The sequence below is a fragment of the Poeciliopsis prolifica genome, unplaced genomic scaffold (genome assembly GCF_027474105.1).
Source record: "Poeciliopsis prolifica strain line A6 unplaced genomic scaffold, Auburn_PproV2 SCAFFOLD094, whole genome shotgun sequence".
NCBI classification, from domain to species: domain Eukaryota; kingdom Metazoa; phylum Chordata; class Actinopteri; order Cyprinodontiformes; family Poeciliidae; genus Poeciliopsis; species Poeciliopsis prolifica.
Window position 1 is genome coordinate 368,621 of NW_026562469.1, and position 20,880 is coordinate 389,500.

At 51.3% G+C, this 20,880-nt stretch overlaps 2 protein-coding genes across 3 annotated transcripts; one reads left to right on the top strand and one right to left on the bottom strand.

The window, feature by feature from the left end:
- Positions 1 to 1,123: 1,123 nt before the first annotated feature.
- ndufaf7 (NADH:ubiquinone oxidoreductase complex assembly factor 7) lies at positions 1,124 to 4,570 on the top strand. Of its 2 annotated transcripts, XM_055023013.1 has the most exons (10): positions 1,124 to 1,468; positions 1,949 to 2,109; positions 2,387 to 2,467; positions 2,580 to 2,690; positions 2,765 to 2,987; positions 3,102 to 3,160; positions 3,244 to 3,357; positions 3,428 to 3,571; positions 3,650 to 3,823; positions 3,911 to 4,570. In XM_055023013.1, the coding sequence occupies exons 1-10, from the start codon at positions 1,387 to 1,389 to the stop codon at positions 4,130 to 4,132; spliced, it is 1,371 nt and encodes a 456-aa protein (XP_054878988.1). In that variant the 5' UTR covers positions 1,124 to 1,386; the 3' UTR covers positions 4,133 to 4,570. The 2 variants fall into 2 exon arrangements, with proteins under 2 accessions (XP_054878988.1, XP_054878989.1); XM_055023014.1 differs by lacking the exon at positions 2,580 to 2,690.
- Positions 4,190 to 19,451, bottom strand: LOC129353649 (serine/threonine-protein kinase D3-like). The gene is given in 22 exon segments (XM_055023012.1): positions 4,190 to 4,913; positions 5,334 to 5,419; positions 5,636 to 5,903; positions 5,995 to 6,093; positions 6,374 to 6,535; positions 6,614 to 6,720; positions 6,790 to 6,862; positions 6,939 to 6,991; positions 7,673 to 7,943; positions 8,615 to 8,692; positions 8,953 to 9,076; positions 9,150 to 9,333; positions 11,078 to 11,101; positions 11,104 to 11,154; positions 11,229 to 11,338; positions 11,340 to 11,416; positions 12,799 to 12,953; positions 13,030 to 13,161; positions 14,183 to 14,321; positions 17,592 to 18,069; positions 18,726 to 18,830; positions 18,863 to 19,451. Coding segments are annotated over 20 exon segments (2,634 nt in total). The 5' UTR covers positions 17,859 to 18,069; positions 18,726 to 18,830; positions 18,863 to 19,451; the 3' UTR covers positions 4,190 to 4,739.
- Positions 19,452 to 20,880: the final 1,429 nt, after the last annotated feature.

Genomic DNA, 20,880 nt, shown 5'->3' on the forward strand with positions numbered 1-20,880 from the left:
AGAACCTTTTCGCTGAAGCTATCACCACAACTCCTGGCTGTTCTGATCAAATCAGACGGACGCCATGCAGAACCGCTGAGGTTCTGGTCCAGTTTGGTGAAGACCAGGAGAATCCAGACTGGATCAGAACTGAGTCCAGATGGAGTAGGAACCTGCAGCAGGTCAGAACCAGATCTGCTCTGACTGGACCAGCACAGTCTGAATGGAGGAAACCTGCAGCCTCAGCGGTTCGGAACATTCCCAGGGTTTTTTCTGATCTTCATGGCAGTGGCAGCATGAAGGTCATGCTGCTAACCTGAAAGTTTAGCAGGTTAGCATCAGGATTAGCAGGCTTCTGTCTTCTAATCCAGATTATAATTTCTCGTTATACCATCTCAGCTGCTTGGCTTCATTTTCTGTTTTTAGTATTTTTCCTACATGCTGAATCAATAAAGTTTGTTTCTATTTATATTTCTTCAGTTTTTCTGTCTTTAAAGTTTCTTCATCAAGCTGCACTGGTGGCAGTTTAGTCTCATTTATTGATCACTCTGGGATCAATGCAGAACGTCTCAATGGAAATCTCAGATGCTTTAGGGCGACCAGTCCTCTCAGCTGGACACGTGACTGCAAAGACAGGAAATCATCCGTTTGAACGATAACAGTGAAGGTAATTTTATACATTTTCAGCAACAAGGTAGTACAAAGTGCTTAGTGACTTTAGTGACCATGCAGTCATGGATGGTCACATCCAGGCAGATGGATGCAGGACGATGGGAAATGGAGCAGTATTTTGAGAATCTGATTGATCCTCAGCCTGTTCCGAACAGCTGAATAATCCAGAATCTATTTAACTGGATTGATCAGAGTTGTGAGCTTTCAAGCGACTGGTTCCTGAGACATGACATGAACTAACAGAGGTCAAACCTGGAGGTTAGTTTTCTCTTAACAGGAAGTTCCTTTCAACACAAAAAACAGGAGATTCCTGTCTGCTCAATCCTTCAGAGCCGTTACAAATAAAACAGAAATGAAATACAGATTATTATTATTACTGATTTAGCGTTTTATCCTTTTCCTGTCCGTACGAATAAGTTTAATGTAGTTATCCTCCCCAGCAGCAAGTGGCGCTGTCGGACCATAACCAGTTCCGGTAAACGGCAGAGCCGCCGCTGTTAGCTTTAGCTGTGCCAACTTCAGGAGGACTCGGTGCCTTTTTGATCCTCTCTGGTGACCTGTAACCTTTCCAGGCAGATGACTGACCTTTAACAGCCGATAGGAAAGCCGCAGCTTTTACTCTGAATCTAGTTTGGTTTTAACCCGGACATTAACCCACCGCTATGCAGATTAGCTAATGGCAGCAGGGTTGCTCCAGAGCGGCTGCAGGAAGTGACGCACACCGGCGAAACGAGGATGAAGGTCTGTCAGCAGCTGCTCAGTAGAGCCTTCAGTCACCGCGCAGCCTTTCGGACCGGCTCAGTGACACCTGACACAGGTAGACCCACCAGAACCTCACACACTCACAGATCCACGGGACACCTGAAGCTGAAACACCTGGCAGGTTCAGCACAGAATCAGAACATCTGGGCAAACTGACCTGGTTCTGAACCCGGTTCATCTTAATCCAGAAGCCTCACCTGGGCTTCTTCAGCATTCAGCTCATGACGTCACAGATTATGATGATACCATTCATAGTGCTGTTTACCAGCTATTACAATAATAATCATGACCTCATTCTGAAAGGTCAGCACGTTTCAATCCTCACGAACATTTCAAACTGGAAACATTTAGTTTATTTATCCATAAATAAAACAAGAAATTTAATTCTGAAATCTCAGGGACTAAACTATCCACCAGTTTTTGGTAGATGTTTGGACCAGAACCGGTCGGTTTTGTCTCTGGATAAGAGTAGAACCTATTTGGTTCTGCTCAGTGTTCCTGACCAGACTGACTCCAGAATGTCTGTGTTTGACAGGAAGGTGGCGCTGTGCTCCGGCCGCGCCGCTGTGCAGCTCCTCAGCTCAGGACAGGAAGTCCCGCCCCTCCATGCTCAAACACCTGAGCGCCAAGATCCGATCCACCGGGCCCATCTCCGTGTCCGAGTACATGAGGGAGGTTCTGACCAACCCAGTGGCAGTATGTCTCCCCATCAGGCTGGGGGCGGGGCTTATCACGTCTCCACTTTGGGGCGGGGCTTAACGCGTCTCCACTTTGGGGCGGGGCTTAACGCGTCTCCACTTTGGGGCGGGGCTTAACGCGTCTCCACTTTGGGGCGGGGCTTAACGCGTCTCCACTTTGGGGCGGGGCTTAACGCGTCTCCACTTTGGGGCGGGGCTTAACGCGTCTCCACTTTGGGGCGGGGCTTAACGCGTCTCCACTTTGGGGCGGGGCTTAACGCGTCTCCTTCCTGCAGGGTTACTACGTGAGGAAGATGATGCTGGGACCAGAGGGAGACTTCATCACGTCTCCAGAGATCAGCCAGGTGTTTGGAGAGGTGAGTCTGTTTAGATCAGAACCCGGCCAGTCACTGCTCCTCAGAACCCGATGATGATTACAATGAGTGCACTGAGGAGCTGCACTGGTTCTGACCCGGTTCTGGTGTGCAGCTGCTGGGTGTGTGGATGGTCAGTGAGTGGATGGCGGCGGGTCGGCCACGTCGCTTGCAGCTGGTAGAACTGGGCCCGGGGAAAGGTTCCCTGATGGCAGACGTCCTCAGAGTAAGACCCAATCTCTGGTTCCGGAGGTTCTGGTTGGTCCTGGCTGGTTGATGCTGGTTCTGTTGTCTCTCCAGGTGTTTGGCCAGCTGCGCTCTGTAGTGGGCGGAGCCTCTGTGTCGGTCCACCTGGTGGAGGTGAGTCCGGTTCTGAGTCGAGTCCAAGCCGAGTCGCTGACCGGAACCGGCGGCCAGGAGGCGAGCGGCGAGCCCGACCCGGCCGGCCCGGCGTACCAGAGAGGGGAGACGGCGGCCGGGGTTCCGGTGTTCTGGTACCACCGCCTGGAAGATGTCCCTGCAGGTGGGAACCGGTTCAGAACCGGGTTTCTGCCAGCTTTTCCCTGATGTGGCGCTGGTGTCAAACACTTAGCCTGGCTGACCTTTGACCTCCACGCATTTCTCTTTCTTCTTTCAGGTTTCAGTATCTTTGTTGCCCACGAGTTCTTCGACACTCTGCCGGTCCACAAGTTCCAGGTGAGAGAGCGACCTGCAGCCGCACCTGCCCTGCTCTAACCCCTCACCTGTCCTCACCTGTCCTCACCTGTCCCCGTCCCCAGCGGACAGAGAAAGGTTGGCGGGAGGTTTTGGTGGATTTGGACCCGGCCGACCCGTGCCGACTGCGGTTGGTTCTGTCTCCGGGTCCGACGCTCGCTTCGTCCTCGCTGGTCCAGGTGAGGAGCCGGACGGCGGGTCAGCTGACACTCAGGGGGCGGGGCTTACCGCTCCTGGTTGTGTGCGCAGGCCGGCGAGGGGCGGAGCCACGTGGAGGTGTGTCCAGAGGGCGGAGCCATCGTCCAGCTGCTGGCCCGGCGGATCCAGCAGCAGGGAGGCGCGGCGCTGATCGGCGACTACGGCCACGACGGAACCAAGACCGACACGTTCAGGGTACGCTGTAGGCCGCCGGGTCAGGGTCCGGGTCAGGGTCCGGGTCTGGGTCCGGTTCTAACATGCGACCTGTTTCAGGGCTTCAAGGGTCATCGGTTGCACGACGTCCTTTTGGACCCCGGTGGCGCCGACCTGACGGCCGACGTGGACTTCAGCTTCCTGCGGCGCATGGCGGGACGGGGCGTGGCCTGTCTGGGCCCCGTCAGCCAGAGGGCGTTCCTGAAGAACATGGGCGGCGACGCTCGCATGCAGGTGGGTTCTGGTTCTGACCCTCAGCATGCAGGTGGGTTCTGGTTCTGACCCTCAGCATGCAGGTGGGTTCTGCTTGGTTCTGTCCAGGTTCTGCTGAGGAACTGCAGCGACCCGTCCAGCAGGAAGCAGCTGATCTGGAGCTACAACCTGCTGACGAGCCCCGCCCACATGGGCGAGCGCTTCCTGTTCCTGTGTCTGCTGGCGCCCGGCCGCCTCGCCGCCCCGCCTACGCCCACTGGGCTGAAACTGGACAGGAAGAGCCCCGCGCCACTTCCTGTGGCTGGCTTCTCCGAGCTCTGCTTCTCCTGACCCGGATCAGAACCGGGTTCAGAACAGAAGTCAAGTAAAGGTTGCAAAAGACTGAAACCAGTGTTCCCAGTTCAACTTTAATGGTTTTCTGCTACAAAAGTAGAAAAGTTCTCAGGTCTTCGTCAGTCAGTGAGGAAGAGGAAGCAGAAATCAGCTTCGACCTCTGACCTCGGTTCAGATCCAATTACACATCAAACTGCTTTGATTCTGGACCAGCTGCTGCTTTTCCTGAAACAGAATCTGATTTTCCTTCAAATCTGAATGAAACTGATGTTTTTTTCTGCTGCTGAATCAGGAAGTGAAAACCTTGGATTAGGAAAGCGTTGCTGGATTAATCCAGGAAGTTAATCAGCAGAGTGCAGCCTCTGATTATGGATTATTAGATGAAGCTGTTAATGTCAATAGTGGTTCTGAGAATAAAATTGAAGATAAATTAAATTCTGTGTTGTTTTCCCTACTGCAACCTGAGGGGGCGCTGCTGAGTCCTGTATGTCAGCCTGTTGCAGAGGAGAAGAAGCCCTGATCGCTGGACCCGCTCGGGTAAAAAAAACCAGGGTTCGCGTTGCCTCTGCTGCTTTGAGACAGCAGGTCATGGTAACCGCTTCCTCTAAGGGTCCTCGTCCATGTCGTCCAGGTTGGGAGACATAATGAAGTGGGTGGGGAAGTGCAGCCCACGCTCGTCGGCGTATTCCTCCCAGCGCGCGTCATCGCTCTCATGGGTGATGTAGCGCTCGCCGCGCCGCGTCTCGAACTCCCGCAGGTCCAACCACGTCTGGTAGTCCTGCAGGGACGAGACGGGGACATACTTAGCGTTAGCGACACACTCTGTTGGTGTAGCGCTTTAGCGGAATGAATGGTTATGGTGTGTGCATTACTAGCTTTTTAGTTAGCGCTGCCCACTGCTGAATAAATGTTTCATTGACCATAATCTATCTGAACTATGAGACAGATTAACCTGCAGTAATCCATGTTGATTTTTCAATAAATTGGACCGGATGTAATCAGAGGAGCAGAACAAGGAAGGTTATGCTGCAGCCAGGTCCCATCAGGACTATAGCTAGCAGCTAGTTACCTGCAGCCAGGTCCCATCAGGACTATAACTAGCAGCTAGTTACCTGCAGCCAGGTCCCATCAGGACTATAGCTAGCAGCTAGTTACCTGCAGCCAGGTCCCATCAGGACTATAGCTAGCAGCTAGTTACCTGCAGCCAGGGGTGACTCAGTGACTTGTCCACACTGAAGCGCTTCCTCATCTTCACCTGCAGCAGGTTATTGATCAGGTCTTTGGCTGTTGGAGAGGAAATCAGTCAGGAACCAATCAGCTCACCTCGAGCTGATTTATTAACAACACATCTGTACAGGTGGCGCTCTACCCACCCTAGGAACAATAACATGATTCTAGAAAATGGAATAAATCGTTTTAGTTTTATGGAAGTTTTTCCATTCATGGAATCAGAATGATACTTTCGGTCTGGACTGTAATCATGGTGACCAGGTGACCTACCTTCACCTGAGATCTCCTTCCAGGGGTTGGGCGGGTACATGAAGGCAGCGTTTTGGATCTGGTCGTTGATGTCCTCGTCCTCGTTGAAGGGGAACGTCCCGCTCAGGCTGACGTAGACGATCACGCCCACCGACCACATGTCCAGCGACCGGTTGTAGCCTTTACTGCGCAGAACCTCTGGCGCCAGGTACGCCGGCGTGCCGACCACCGAGCGCCGGAACGACTTCTCCCCGATGATCCGGGCGAAGCCGAAGTCGCAAAGCTTCACCTGCCGGCGAACGGGAAGTCAGTGGGATTCCTGGCTCTCAGAACTCGGCAGAACCGAGTTCCGAGGCGCTCGGCGGCAGGTCGGCTCTGACCTGAGGAAACGGCTCGGCCGAGGCCAGCAGAACGTTCTCGGGCTTTAGGTCACAGTGGACGACGTTCTTGAAGTGGAGATGCCTGAGAGCCACCAGGATCTGAGAAGACAACCGGGTCAGAACCACTGGTTTGGGTTAGAACAATGGGTTGGCAGAGACTTCAACAGAACCGGATTCACCTGTTGCTTCTGATGAGATCCACATTTATTTTAGAAGCTAATTATTTAGCGAACCAACATTAGCTAGCTCAAGTTCAGCTAAGTATTTAATTTAAAACTAATTAATTAGCTTGAGATTTCCTGGTGTGAATGATCCAGCTCCAAACAGCAGGATGGTTGTGAATGATTCTGGTTCTGCTGGTTCTGCTGGTTCTGCTCACCTGCGTCACCAGGAACTTGGTGAGGCGTTCTGGTAGCCGGCTCTTCTCGCTGGATAAGATCATCTCCAGCATGTCTCCATGGAGCTTCTCCATGACAACAAACACCTGCTCAGGTGTCTCAAACATGCAGTCCAGGTTGACGATGCCAGGGTGGTGGAGATTCTGTGGAAACGGACCAGAACCGGACCTCGATCAGCAGTGGTTAAGAGGAACGGCGCCCCCGGTGGTGGAGCGGCGTACCTGCAGGATGGCCACCTCGTTCCTGAGCTGGCTCTCCTGCTTGGTGGGGAACCGCATCTTATCGATGATCTTGATCGCCACGTCTCGGCCCGTCTTCCTGTGTTTCCCTGCACAACATGGGCAGAATCGGGTCAGGTCGGTTCTGGAACGTTTATCAGCCGGCTGGAATATCTCACCTCCGTAAACGATCCCAAACTGTCCTGAGCCAAGAACCTCATCGGCAAAGATCTGGTACACCGAGCTGATGTCCTGCAATTGGGGACCGGGTCAGAACCGGGTCCAGTTCATCAGAACCAGGTCAGAACCTAACAACAGAATGACTCACCACGTTCTCCTGTATCCGGGAGTTCGACACGGATATGCTGATGGAGAGTTCCTCTGGAAAACAGCAAAGAGGTTACAAGCTGCAACCAGCAGGCTTTTATTGTGACATCCTGACCTCACTTCCTGTGTCTGTGCTGCACTTCCTGTCCCTTCCTGACATTAATCTGTCCTGACAGCGGAGCGCTCCAGGCCCTCATTGATTTCAATCTGGGGGCCGGTCGATGGCGGGCTGATGGGGTCCGGTCAGCTCACGCCGCTGGGTCAGAACCTCGGCCAAGTTTCGTGCTCGGAACCAGAACCGGGTTCTGACTGCAGGAACCAGTAAACTTCCCAACAGTCTAAACTGGCTTTCCATGGTAACTGGAGCGGTGTGAAGTTTTGCTGCTTCACTAATGGAAGCTGAGCAGGAAGCAGGCGGAAGTTCTGGATGTTGACTGAAACGGGCCCAGGAGATTCTGCTGGAACCAGAACCTGATGCAGCAGAGCTTTTCCTCCACTCGCTTTTTAAACATGTCTGGAAACCATCAGGTCATGATGTCGGCTTTTAAAGTAAAACACAACATTAATAGCATCAACGTCTGGTTTGAAACCCTGGATGGAATCTGGATCTGGATCCACTAATGAGTCTAGATCCAGTCTAACCAGATCCAGACCCGAGTCCAGCCAAACGTGCTCCAAATCCTGATCAGTCTGACCAGTATACCCCACCATGCTAACTTGGTTCTGGGAACTCACTGTGGTCCTTGCTCGGCCCGGCGCCGACGCTGGCCTTGGGGGTGACGGGCATCAGCGCCTGCCTGATGGCCTTCTCCCAGCTGCGCCCCACGGCCCGGCCCACTCCGGACGCGGCCGGCGCCGGGTCGCGGGGCGGCCCGCCCGCGTCCTCCCCGACGTAGTAGACCGTGGTGGCGGTGATGATCTCGAAGCAGTGCGGGCTGCTGCCCTGGGCAAGATGGCCGAAGTCCTGTGCCGCCTCCACCCGCAGGATCTCGGACAGAGGGACTTCCTGCCGGGAGAGAGACAGTTCCTGAGAGGAGGACAGGATTCATCCCTCCATCCAACCTGAAGCAGTCAGAGCGGCGGTCCGCCCGGCGGGGGCTCGGACCCCTCCGGATGCTCCTGCTGCACAGCCTGCGGCCAGCGGGGGGCAGCAAAGACCTGAGCTGCAGGCTAGCAGGTCGCTTCATGAAAGCAAAGAGGTAGCTGCAGGGTCAAAGGTCAGGCATCACATCGAGGAAACTCCTGAGATTTATTGACTGGATCCATCCACTGCTGAAAGGAGTTCCTCAGATTCCTCCTGAACACAATCCGAGCCGAGTCAGCGCAGAAGCAGAGGACAGGAACATGTTTTCCCCCCACCAAGTTTTCCTTCTGTTCAGGTTCAGAATCAGGAAAATATTTGTAATGTTTTCTTGTCATGAAATGAGTCAGAGTGCTGCTGGAGATGCAGCCTGACCAGGTTCTACTGGTTTTGACTCACCAGTAGAACATCTGGATCGAGATAAATGCACTCCACACTTTTAAGATTTTGATTGGTAAAAATGTTGGGAGCCAGGAATCATTTCCTTCTGCTCCACTTGTCCCTGAAGATCCCAGCAGAAGTTTGTAAACCTGAGGGTGTGAGGGAGTGGCTGCGTTCGTCATGGTGACAGCAGACGGGTCTGCTCGCTGTCCTACCTGATAGAACTTGGATCCGCTGTCGTTCTGGAACAGAGTCAGGCTCTTGGTGTCCAGCCTCCAGTAGTGCCTCTTCCTCTGCACACACACACACACACACACACACACACACACACACACACACACACCACACACACACACACACACACACAGCATCACCTTCCTCAGCACTTCCTGTCTAAACGTTTCTGAGGGAGGAGATTTACTCGTTTGAGGATTTATGAGTTGAAGGAACTTCAGAGGGATTTAAGTTTGTCTGGTCTGACTGGGATCTGGGCTCACAACCAAAACCAGACCTCGTGGTTCTGGTTCTGAGCCCAGATACCCGGCGGGCTCACCAGGTTGTCCCGGCTGCTGTAGTGGACCATCCAGCCCTCCTTAACGGCGGCGGAGCTCCTCCTCTTGGTGTGTTTCACCGACTGCACCACTCTCATCAGAGGGATGTTGCTGCTGGTTGACGGGCTGTAGGAGGAACGCCAACTTCCTGTCAGAGCGGGTTTCCTTCCTGCTGACCAATGGGAGGCGACCATCTCACCTGATGGCTCTGGCCGTCTCGTCGTCTTTCTCTGCGTCTCCCAGGGAACCGTCCATGAAGAAGAGCTTGTCCTCGGGCGTGGACGGCTCGTCCTGCTCATCCAAATTCTGACCTCCGTCGCAGTTTACGTCGCAGGTCTCCACCTCCATGGAGGCCTCGGGGTCCAGACTGGGGCTGAGCGGCTCTGCACCAGAACCAGACCAGACCGGACTCACTCACCACATTACCACCAGGGGGCATTACAGGACCTGGGTCTACTCGTTTACACACACAGAGAGACAGAACCCGACACCCACCCATCATCCATCCAACCAACCATCCAACCAACCAACCATCCAACCAACCAACCATCCAACCAACCAACCATCCAACCATCCAACCATCCAACCAACCAACCATCCAACCAACCATCCAACCAACCAACCATCCAACCATCCATCCAACCAACCATCCAACCAATCATGCAACCATCCAACCAACCATCCAACCAACCAACCATCCAACCAACCAACCATCCAACCAACCAACCAACCATCCAACCAATCATCCAACCAACCATCCAACCAATCATGCAACCATCCAACCAACCATCCAACCAACCATCCAACCAACCAACTATCCAACCAACCAACCATCCAACCAACCATCCAACCAACCAACCATCCAACCAACCATCCATCCAACCAACCATCCAACCAACCATCCAACCAACCAACCATCCAACCAACCATCCAACCAATCATGCAACCATCCAACCAACCATCCAACCAACCAACCATCCAACCAACCAACCATCCAACCAACCAACCATCCAACCAACCAACCATCCAACCAACCATCCAACCAACCAACCATCCAACCAACCAACTATCCAACCAACCAACCATCCAACCAACCATCCATCCAACCAACCATCCAACCAACCATCCAACCAACCATCCAACCAATCATGCAACCATCCAACCATCCATCCAACCAACCAACCATCCAACCAATCATGCAACCATCCAACCAACCATCCAACCAACCAACCATCCAACCAACCAACCATCCAACCAACCAACCATCCAACCAACCATCCAACCAACCAACCAACCATCCAACCAACCAAACCAACCAACCAACCAACCAACCAACCAACCAACCAACCAACCAACCAACCAACCAACCAACCAACCATCCATCCATCCATCCATCCAACCATCCAACCAATCATCCAACCAACCATCCAACCAACCATCCAACCAACCAACCATCCATCCAACCAACCATCCAACCAACCATCCAACCAACCATCCAACCAACCATCCAACCAACCAACCATCCAACCAACCATCCATCCAACCAACCATCCAACCAACCATCCATCCAACCAACCAACCATCCAACCAACCAACCATCCAACCAACCATCCAACCAACCAACCATCCAACCAACCAACCATCCAACCAACCATCCAACCAACCAACCATCCAACCAACCAACCAATCATGCAACCATCCAACCAACCATCCAACCAACCAACCAACCATCCAACCAACCAACCATCCAACCAACCAACCAACCATCCAACCAACCAACCAACCAACCAACCATCCAACCAACCAACTAACCATCCAACCAACCATCCAACCAACCAACCAACCATCCAACCAACCATCCAACCAACCAACCAACCATCCATCCATCCATCCATTCATCTATAAATAAACTAACTCCACCCCTGCCAGCCATTCCTCAGTGTATCTGCCCTCTTTCTCCATGTTGCTTTGGTTTTCGTTAGCATCAATAAGCGATCAATAAGTGCTGATTGGAGCTGACTGATGATCAGCAGCCGCCTGAAGCTCTTGGATCGGGTAAGTGGTTCTGTTTGGTTCTATTCTCAGAACCAACATGGATCTACTACAGCCTGAAGGAAGGGAACTGACCTCCGTTGAAGTCCACTTCCCCAGACAGTCCCGAGGAACCTTGGCAGCACATCGCTTGTGGCAGTTGAACTTACAATCTGCAGCAGAGAACATGAGCAGGTCATCCTGCAGGCCAGCCTCTGCCCATTCTGGCTCTACTGGTTCTGCTGACCTTTGCACTGCAGACCCTGTCTGAAGAGCCCCTTCAGCAGCCGCTTGCAGTACTGGCAGATGGTGGGCCGGGTGTAGGTGTGGACGGAGAAGGTGTGGGGGACCTTAACCCCCCAGCACCATCTTCTCCATCCAGATGGGACGGCCGCTCAGCAGGGAGTTACGCTTCCCGGCTCCCAGGAGGGGGCGCTATTGGTGGGGAAAAAAGCATTTAAAGGAAGCTAACGCTAATGGTCCACACAGTAATTAGCAGAGGCTAACGCTAAAGTGCTATATGGTATTAAAAGAGCTGTTGTTGTTCATGTATGTATGCTAACCTCCCAGTTGCTGTTTCCTCCAGAGGCTGTTTACCATGAAAGGATTCTGATTCTGCTGAGTTAAAGTTTCACTTCAGGCAACTGAAAGTTTACAAAACAACAAAAGTTTTGGACCTGAGAAAACCTTAGGGATCGGATCTGACCTCTGACCTGAAGGAATAACAACACTACAACCGCAGCTGGGAGGTTCTGATCGGGTCGGGTTCTGATCTTCATGAACAAATTCCAGTGATTGGCGTGCAGCAATCAGACGCTGTGTGTGTTCCCTCTGTGTGTGTGTTCCCTCCCTCTGTGTGTGTGTTCCCTCTCTGTGTGTGTGTTCCCTCTGTGTGTGTGTTCCCTCCCTCTGTGTGTGTGTTCCCTCTCTGTGTGTGTGTTCCCTCTCTGTGTGTGTGTTCCCTCTCTGTGTGTGTGTTCCATCTCTGTGTGTGTGTTCCCTCTCTGTGTGTGTGTTCCATCTCTGTGTGTGTGTTCCCTCTCTGTGTGTGTGTTCCCTCTCTGTGTGTGTGTTCCATCTCTGTGTGTGTTCCATCTCTGTGTGTGTGTTCCATCTCTGTGTGTGTGTTCCATCTCTGTGTGTGTGTTCCTTCCTCTGTGTGTGTGTTCCTTCCCTCTGTGTGTGTGTTCCCTCTATGTGTGTGTGTTCCCTCCCTCTGTGTGTGTGTTCTCTCTCTGTGTGTGTTCTCCCTCTGTGTGTGTGTTCTCTCTCTGTGTGTGTGTTCTCTCTCTGTGTGTGTGTTCCATCTCTGTGTGTGTGTTCCTTCCCTCTGTGTGTGTGTTCCTTCCCTCTGTGTGTGTGTTCCCTCTCTGTGTGTGTGTTCCCTCCCTCTGTGTGTGTGTTCTCTCTCTGTGTGTGTGTTCCCTCCCTCTGTGTGTGTGTTCTCTCTCTGTGTGTGTGTTCTCTCTCTGTGTGTGTGTTCCCTCCCTCTGTGTGTGTGTTCTCTCTGTGTGTGTGTTCCCTCCCTCTGTGTGTGTGTTCCTTCCCTCTGTGTGTGTTCTCTCTCTGTGTGTGTGTTCCCTCCCTCTGTGTGTGTTCTCTCTCTGTGTGTGTGTTCCCTCCCTCTGTGTGTGTGTTCTCTCTCTGTGTGTGTTTCCCTCCCTCTGTGTGTGTGTTCTCTCTCTGTGTGTGTGTTCCCTCCCTCTGTGTGTGTGTTCCTTCCCTCTGTGTGTGTGTTCTCTCTCTGTGTGTGTGTTCCCTCCCTCTGTGTGTGTGTTCTCTCTCTGTGTGTGTGTTCCCTCCCTCTCTGTGTGTACCTCCTCCAGCGGCGGTGGCGGCAGCTCGGTGGAAGGCGGTCGGGCCAGGGACAGGCTTGGACCCTGCAGAGAGACGTTGGACAGCCGTCTCTTCCTGCCGCTGCAGTTGTTGGGGATCTTAAAGGCGCAGCGCTTGTGATAGTTCAGGCCGCATCCTGCAGGGGGAGCACACGTGGTGAGCTGACCACCAGCTCCTCTAGCGTTAGCGTTAACCCTGCGGCGTCTCTGTACCTTCACACTTGAGGCCCTGCCTCACCAGGCCCCACAGCATCTCGCCGCAGTCGTCGCAGAACGCCGGCGCCTTGTAGGAGTGAACATAGAGCGCGTGCGGCCGAATCTGGAAGTCTTCCTGCGTGGCGAGCGCTGAACACGGACAAGAAGAAGAGTCGGAAGAACGTCGGTGGCTTCCACAGGATCGGATGGAGACGACCATAGAACCAAACCGGAACCAGGTCAGGAGTCGGACCGGGATTTCCTGTTTCCACAGAGACCTGCTGATCCGCCTGTCTGCAGATTTATTCCAGGTTCTGTTTAATGACCGGCCCACAGCATCACTACTCCCCTCTTAGACCTTAAACTCAGAGCCATTACAACAGACCCTGCTGAACTAATCAGTGGGCGTTTCCCCCTTCTTTCTGATTGGGCAAAAACCAGGAAGTGCTCCATCAGTGGAAGATATCTTGGCTGGTTACATTCAGAAGGTTCTGAATGTTTTACCGGATCAGAACCATCATCACTCTGAGTAGAACATTCTGGGGAAAAACCCTCAGCAGTTTAAACTGGGATTAAACTGCTGAAGTATTTCAATTTTTAGGGTTAGGGCAAGATTATGATCAGATTATGATCCGGTGGAACCAGCAACTGCTGCCTTGCTTCAGACTGCCTGTGCAGACAGGAAGTGCAGCTGCTGCACGGCGCTGCAGCTTCCTGGAAGAAGTTCTGCCGAACCGTTTCATCCTGCAAAGCGACTCGGATCCACCGGCGCCGCCTGGGGCTCAGGCCGCCTGCTGACTCGGGGCAGGAAGTGACATCACCACCCAGAGCACTGCGGTTCAGAGCAGAACGGTGCTGACAGGAAGCGCTCTGAGTTCATCAGCAGGCGAGAGGAAGAGAAAAGAAGGAGAATAAAAGCGGCCTCACTGGAGCGCCTCAGGATCAGAACCGAGGTCCAAGCGGGCCCAGAACAAACAAACCCAGCCATCCAGAATCAAGTTCTGGAGGTTCTGGAGCACCATGAAGGAAATCTCTGTTCTCCACTGTAAAAACTCAAAAGCTCACTACATTGTTCTGTCTGCTTTCATCATAAATGTCTCAGTTCCCCAGGGGCCCTAAAGGTGCCCTCCCCGCCCCGATAGGCCCCGCCCCGATAGGCCCCGCCCCCTACCTGACAGCACGGCCTCCACCAGGTCGCCCTCCTGGATCTCGTCGGCGGTTGCCAGGCGCTGCAGGATGTTGCTGGACGTCGGATCGTGGCGGAACAGCAGGATTTTATCGTACATCCCGAAAAATCCACATTCTGGGAACTGAGAGCCAAACAGGGCGGAGTCAGAACGTTCATCCAACCGACCATCCAACCGACCATCCAACCGACCTGTGAACTCCAGGGAACTTAACAGAATCTGATCAGAACCGGGTTTCCAGAACCTTTCGGAGGAAAAGTTCCGGCTCTGATGCCTCAGGTTTTAATCTGATGTACCGGCCCTTTAAGAGACTCTTCTTCACCTGATGATGAAGATGCAAATGCTCCCAGATGTCCGGTTCTGATCTGACCCGTCTGAGGCCCAGATTGTCTCTGTCCAGATGTTATCAGGGATGGGAACCAATCAGCTTCAAGGTCCTTAGCAGGTGAGGGCGGGGCTTTGCCCTGAGCTCTGACTGCCAGGCAGATAAAAACTTCCTGCTGGGTTCAAACCGGAACGCCGCAGAGCCGGGCGGTCCGGTCCGATCCGGTCCGATCGTCTGGAGCTGCAGGTCCCGATGGAGCTCAGGTTAATCCCATCGGATTCCCTCCATCTGGACTCCAGTTGTTCTGGAAATCAGCTGATTTCCCATTGGTCCAGAGACCGGGAATGTTCTGAAGGAAGTTCAGCTCAGGTCCGACAGCAGCTGGTTCTGATGGACCCGACTTTAATGGAGCCAGAAGATAATCCAGGATAAACCGTGTGCTAATAGCTGCCGGGTCACGGAACCGCAATTAAGGGATTAACAGAACCGCTGATGAGCTCTGACCGGGCCTACCAGAACCGGACCTGTCAGAACCAGCTTATGATTACAAGGACATGCCTCATACTCTGTGCAGGTTCTGGTTCCGGCTCTGAACATCCAACCAGAAAGTGGAGTTCTGAATGAAGCGCTTGGAGACCCGCCGATTCCAGAACCCGATCAGAACCTCAGAGCGACCCAAACAGCAGAGAGACGTCACGTCTCCATGGTGACGCAGCAGAAATGTTGAACTTTTGATTCTGGTCCCTAAACTAACCCAGAACCGTCCAGAAACATGAACAGTAAAGGTTCTGGTTCTGTTCGGTCCCAGATGGAGATCCCAAAATATCTGGAACCGGATCTCTGGAGTCAGACCGGAGTCAGATCCCACTGAGTGCCAGGACCAACCGGACCTCCGTTCCCTAACAGAATGACAGCTTGGACAGAACCTCCCGGGTTCTGAACCGGTCCCGGACACAGTGGGAATGAGGGGAACTTCCCGCTGCCCCTGAACGCACCGCAGCAGAGCCGTGACATCATCCAACACAAAAGCAGGAAACAGAAGATTCCCGCTGTGATGTCACTGAACAAGCCGGGAATCAGGCCCGGACACACATTCCCGGTCTGGAGCAGAACCCGTACTGGATCCGATTCCAGGATCTGGATCCAATTCCAGGATCTGGATCCGATTCCAGGATCTGGATCCGATTCCAGGATCTGGATCCGATTCCAGGATCTGGATCCGATCCTGTTTGGACCGGGGAAACCTGAATAAAGGTTCGTCTTTTTGTTTCCATCAGAAACCAAAACAGGAACAAAAGAGGAAGTTGATCCTTGGTTTCCAACGAGTCGCTTTTCCAACAAACACCAGCAGGTGGCGTCAGTTCTGACCAATCAGATCGCAGTTTTCACTTTTGCAGTTATTCAGGATGCTGCTCCGCTTCCAAACAATCCAATAAATCGCTTCACAGGATTCCTTTAATCTGCTGTCCATTAATAACAATTATAAAGATTATCCGATAAATCATCCGTACAGAAATGTGATAAATATTTGTTTCACATAATAAAAATAACTAAACAGCATCAAAATAAATAGTAAATGCATATAAATATTCTAATAAAAATAAAGAAATTCTGAACATCAAACCAGAACTTTGTTTAGCAAAATCATTTTCCTTTTTTAAAATTATTTTTGGATTCTTTATTAATAAATAAAATTAGTTTTCTTGTTTTTGTGTTTGAATCAATAAGAAAATAGAATTATTTATTGTATCGATCTATTGATATTTAATGCAATAATAATGAGCATTTATCAAATGGCTGGCGGTTGGATGTAAAGTTGTGCGACTTGCTCCGTCAGCAGGTGGAGCGGCGCTGACGGCTCCTTGAAAATAAGCAGCAGCTCTCAAACAGGAAGTGGAGAGCGCTGACGCTGCAACGAGCAGGAAGTGGCAGAGCAGACTCCACTTCCTGTGAAACTGGAACCTGGTCTGAGAACAGGAACCAATCAGCTGAATCAGTGATCAACAGATCTCTGGCAAGGATCAATATTAAACCAGAGAAGAAGAACAGAGTTGAAACAACCAAGTTTGAACCCCAGAAGGCTGTGTGTGTGTGTGTGTGTGTGTGTGTGTGTGTGTGTGTGTGTGTGTGTGTGTGTGTGTGTGTGTGTGTGTGTGTGTGTGTGTGTGTGCGAGTGTGTGTGTGTGTGTGCGAGTGTGTGTGTGTGCATGTGTGTGTGTGTGTGTGTGTGCGAGTGTGTGTGTGTGCGTGTGTGTGTGTGTGCGAGTGTGTGTGTGTGTGTGCGAGTGTGTGTGTGTGTGTGTGCGTGTGTGCGAGTGTGTGTGTGTGTGTGTGTGTGTGTGTGCGAGTGTGTGTGTGTGTGTGTGTGTGTGTGTGTGTGTGATCATTGTTATTCCTAATCCGGTTCAGGTTTCTGATCCGGTTCAGGTTTCTGATGGAGTCCGGGGTCCCAATCACCAGCATGTTCCCCTCCTGGCCTGTGGGGGCGCTGCATCAAGAACCACTGCAGGAAACGACACTAAAACCTCTGAAGACGCTGAGAGCAACTTCCATCTTCACCAGATGAAACAAGATGGAGGCGTCAGAGTTTAGTGATGGAGGATTTCTCTTTAGTCTTGGGCTGAAGACCAGGAGCCATTTCTGCTGCTAGCGCTAGGCTAACATGTTAGCTTGACCCAGAATGCCCTGCACTGTAATCCATGTCCTGCTTTTGGAGCGCTCTCCGTTCCACTTGGTGTTCACATTCAGACCGAACCCAGACTGAGGTTTGGAGGACCAGAGGTCAGAGGTCGATTAGCATGTACACTTCACCGACCGAACTGGAGTTTAGAGACAAACGGACTGGAGTTGGACTGAAGCGCACTGAACTGACGCATCCAAATTTCGTGAGCTAAATATGTAGTTTAGCTTACATATTTAGCTTGCTAACTAAGTATTTAGTTGTAAAGCTAAAGCTATATGTTTAGCTAACAGCTAAAGCTATATGTTTGACTTGCTAACTAAATATTTGGCTCAAACTAACAGTTTGAAGTTACGCAATTCCCGCTGAAGCGTCAAACCCGCCATACCTTCTGATCCACGATGGAGCAGACAAGCTCTCGGACCGCCAACAGCGACACATCTCCAGGGTCAAGGGTCACGGTCTCCCTGGTGAGTCCTATCTGCAGCAGGAAGGAGACGCCCTGCAGGGAACCCCTGGAGTTGGTGGGGCTGGGGCCCGTCTGGCTGCCGTCGGACAGTCGACCGCAGATGGCGGCGGGCGGGCTGGGCGACGGCGTGGGCAGAGCCTGGTTCTGGGCGGGGCATGAGGGCGGCGAGCTGTTATCGGCGGACATCTTGTGTTATCAGAGAGAGAGAAAGAGAGATCTGCCAGGTGGAGAAGCTCCGTCAGCCGACGGTGGTCTGGCCCTCCGCTTCCTGTCTGCTGGCCTGCTGCTTCCTGTCGCCGTGGAGCATCTCTGTTTCCAGGGAGACAACGCTCAGCTGGTCAGGGAAACACCGGGTTCGGGTCAGAACCGGACCGGTCCGCAGTCAGAGCGCTTGCAGCTGGAAACACAGAGACGGAGATGATGAAAAGGTCAAAGGTCAGCTCTTCTCTGGACGTTAGAATAATAGAGCAGCTGTCAGAACCAGACTTATTGGGCCAGACTGGGTCACAAATAAAGAATTTCACAGTGAGCAGATGTGAGATATAAATGATGGACAACCAGGGCGATAATTAAAACTTAGAACTGACAAAAACATGAGAAGCCTCCTCTCATTCTGCTCAGGACACCTAGCGCTTAGCATTAGCATCTGCTAAATGCACTGCAGGTTGAGCGCTTAGCATTGGCTTGTGCTAAAACTTAAATATTCTTCTGCCAATTATTATGTTGATGTAGCTCTTTAGCGTTAGCAAAACTAATGTTTATGATTGCTGCTTTTGGGTTAGCACAGCTAACCTTTCAGCTAGTGTTGGCCACCACTGATAGAAATATGAAACATTAGGTGAAGGAAACTTAGGATAAAGGAACACAGAGAGACGGCCTCTGTCGCACCACCGGAAAACTGAACAGTTTGTGTCCAGTATGTGTGTGGTCTGCAGAGATGCTAGCTCCCTCTTTCCTGATCCTTGACCTGTACAAGTCCTGGATGGAGAAGATTTTAACCTCTTCTGATTGAAACTGGTCTCTGAAGCTAGACTGAACGTCAGAATGATTCACCTGAACAAACTGGATCTGGTCTGTGGACCTGGAACTGAACCTGGAACCTGGAGCTGGATCCTGGAGCTGAACCTGGAACCTGGAGCTGAACCTGGAACCTGGAATCTGGATCTGAACCTGGAACCTGAACCTGGAACCTGGAGCTGAACCTGGAACCTGGAATCTGGAGCTGAACCTGGAACCTGGAGCTGAACCTGGAACCTGGAATCTGGAGCTGAACCTGGAACCTGGAGCTGAACCTGGAACCTGGAGCTGAACCTGGAGCTGAACCTGGAACCTGGAATCTGGAGCTGAACCTGGAACCTGGAGCTGAACCTGGAACCTGGAGCTGAACCTGGAGCTGAACCTGGAACCTGGAATCTGGAGCTGAACCTGGAACCTGGAACCTGGAGCTGAACCTGGAACCTGGAACCTGGAGCTGAACCTGGAACCTGGAATCTGGAGCTGAACCTGGAACCTGGAGCTGAACCTGGAACCTGGAATCTGGATCTGAACCTGGAACCTGAACCTGGAGCTGAACCTGGATATTTCCCAGCAGAACTCACCAGGACGTTTCAGATTTTTTAACTTTCAACTAAAACTCTGATCAAAGTGAAACATTAAATGGGTTGAATTGATAATCTGAGGCAGGATTTAGGATTGTCAATCTGAGAGGATTATCTATCCAAATTAAAAAGCTCTGACAGGATTCTCCAGTGTCTAACAGAACCCGGTTCAGGACCCGGTTCTCCTCACCAACAGCAGTTTGTGTTAAGTTCAGTCGGTTTGTTTACTGAAGATCATTGTTTCCTCTGCAGAACCAGATTTCAGGATCCTGCTGGACACAAGGGCTTCCGATCCGGTTCCGATCCGGTTCAGATCCCTGAAGTTTCTGCTCAAACACAAAACCTAAACTTGAGAAGGACGATGGTATTCCATCCTACTCTCTAATGTTTCATCATTTCTGTCACATAAAATCGATGTGAGGAAGGTCACAGGTTCACATTTTTCCACCAACCATCGCGGTTTAACTCTTTAGAACCTGCAAAACATCTGGACCAGAACCGAACTGAATTAATTACCACAACTGCAGCTCGACCCTCAAACTGGACTCTAAAGTTTGAAAGGAGAAAAAGTTCAAAACTACCTCCGATTTCACTGTGTCCATCCAGAACCGAGCCCGACACGAACGGAACCAGCCGGATCCTGCAGCAGCACCTGCGAGTCCAAAGGTGTCGGTCCTCCGACCGGACCACGCAGCTCCAGGCCGAGGATGGAGCCGCTACTCTCCGCCAAACTACTGCGACGGTCCGGTCCGAGCGGCAGCGGTTCGGAGCGGATCTGAGAGGAGACGATCTGTTCCACAGCGGGGAGGGCTCACTCCGAGCAAAATCCCCAGGACCAGACGATTGGCAGAGGGCTCACTCTGAGGCGATTTGTCAGAGACATGAGCAGAATGAGTAGAAATATATTTTAAGAGGAATCATAAAGCTTTGCATAGTTCTATGTGTTGTACAGAGTTTATTTATAGCCATTATTAATTTTCAACTTTTGTCCTTATTTAGGGGTTTATAGATTCAACGGGCTAAAAGTAGATTAAACTTTAAAATAGAATCATGAGGGTTATTTTCATTAATTGAATTTTTTGTTAATTTTGGCTACATCCGCGTTAATTATATGTAATACAATTGATTTGCATGTGTCTCATAAAGAAACAATTTAAATACCTTTAGTAACTCATCTTTTCAAGTACACGCTGTAGAAGCTTACGCGCATCATGTTTATAGACGATCTTTTGTCTCTGGGGTTTGATTTCGCCCGAGTGCTGCTTCTTGTCGCCATCTTTTGGTGAAAATAAGACATTACAAGCAACAGCAATTTCGACAAATTATTTGATTTGAATTTAAAACTTCAATAAAATACAACAAATGTTTTTACTCTTTGATAATTCATAAACTAGTAATAAAACTCGAGAACATCTGTAAAAAGTTCTTAATCATGTTTTTGTTGCTTCACAACCGGATCAGTTTAAAGTCAGAGCAACGCTGAGTGGGATCAGGCTAACTCCTGGAGCACAAGGAAAAACTTCCACACCAGACACTTCAAATCCAGATATTTAACTTGATTATATGTAAAAATACTTTATTGTTTGTGTCGGGACAAACATTTCTAGTAA

Excerpts from the sequence above, each read along its gene's own strand:
- ndufaf7 (XM_055023013.1), top strand. The coding sequence starts at position 1,387 with ATGAAGGTCTGTCAGCAGCTGCTCAGTAGAGCCTTCAGTCACCGCGCA. Across the intron at positions 2,110-2,386 it reads TTCTGACCAACCCAGTGGCA|GGTTACTACGTGAGGAAGAT; the intron begins GTATGTCTCCCC and ends TCCTTCCTGCAG. Across the intron at positions 3,358-3,427 it reads CTTCGTCCTCGCTGGTCCAG|GCCGGCGAGGGGCGGAGCCA; the intron begins GTGAGGAGCCGG and ends TTGTGTGCGCAG.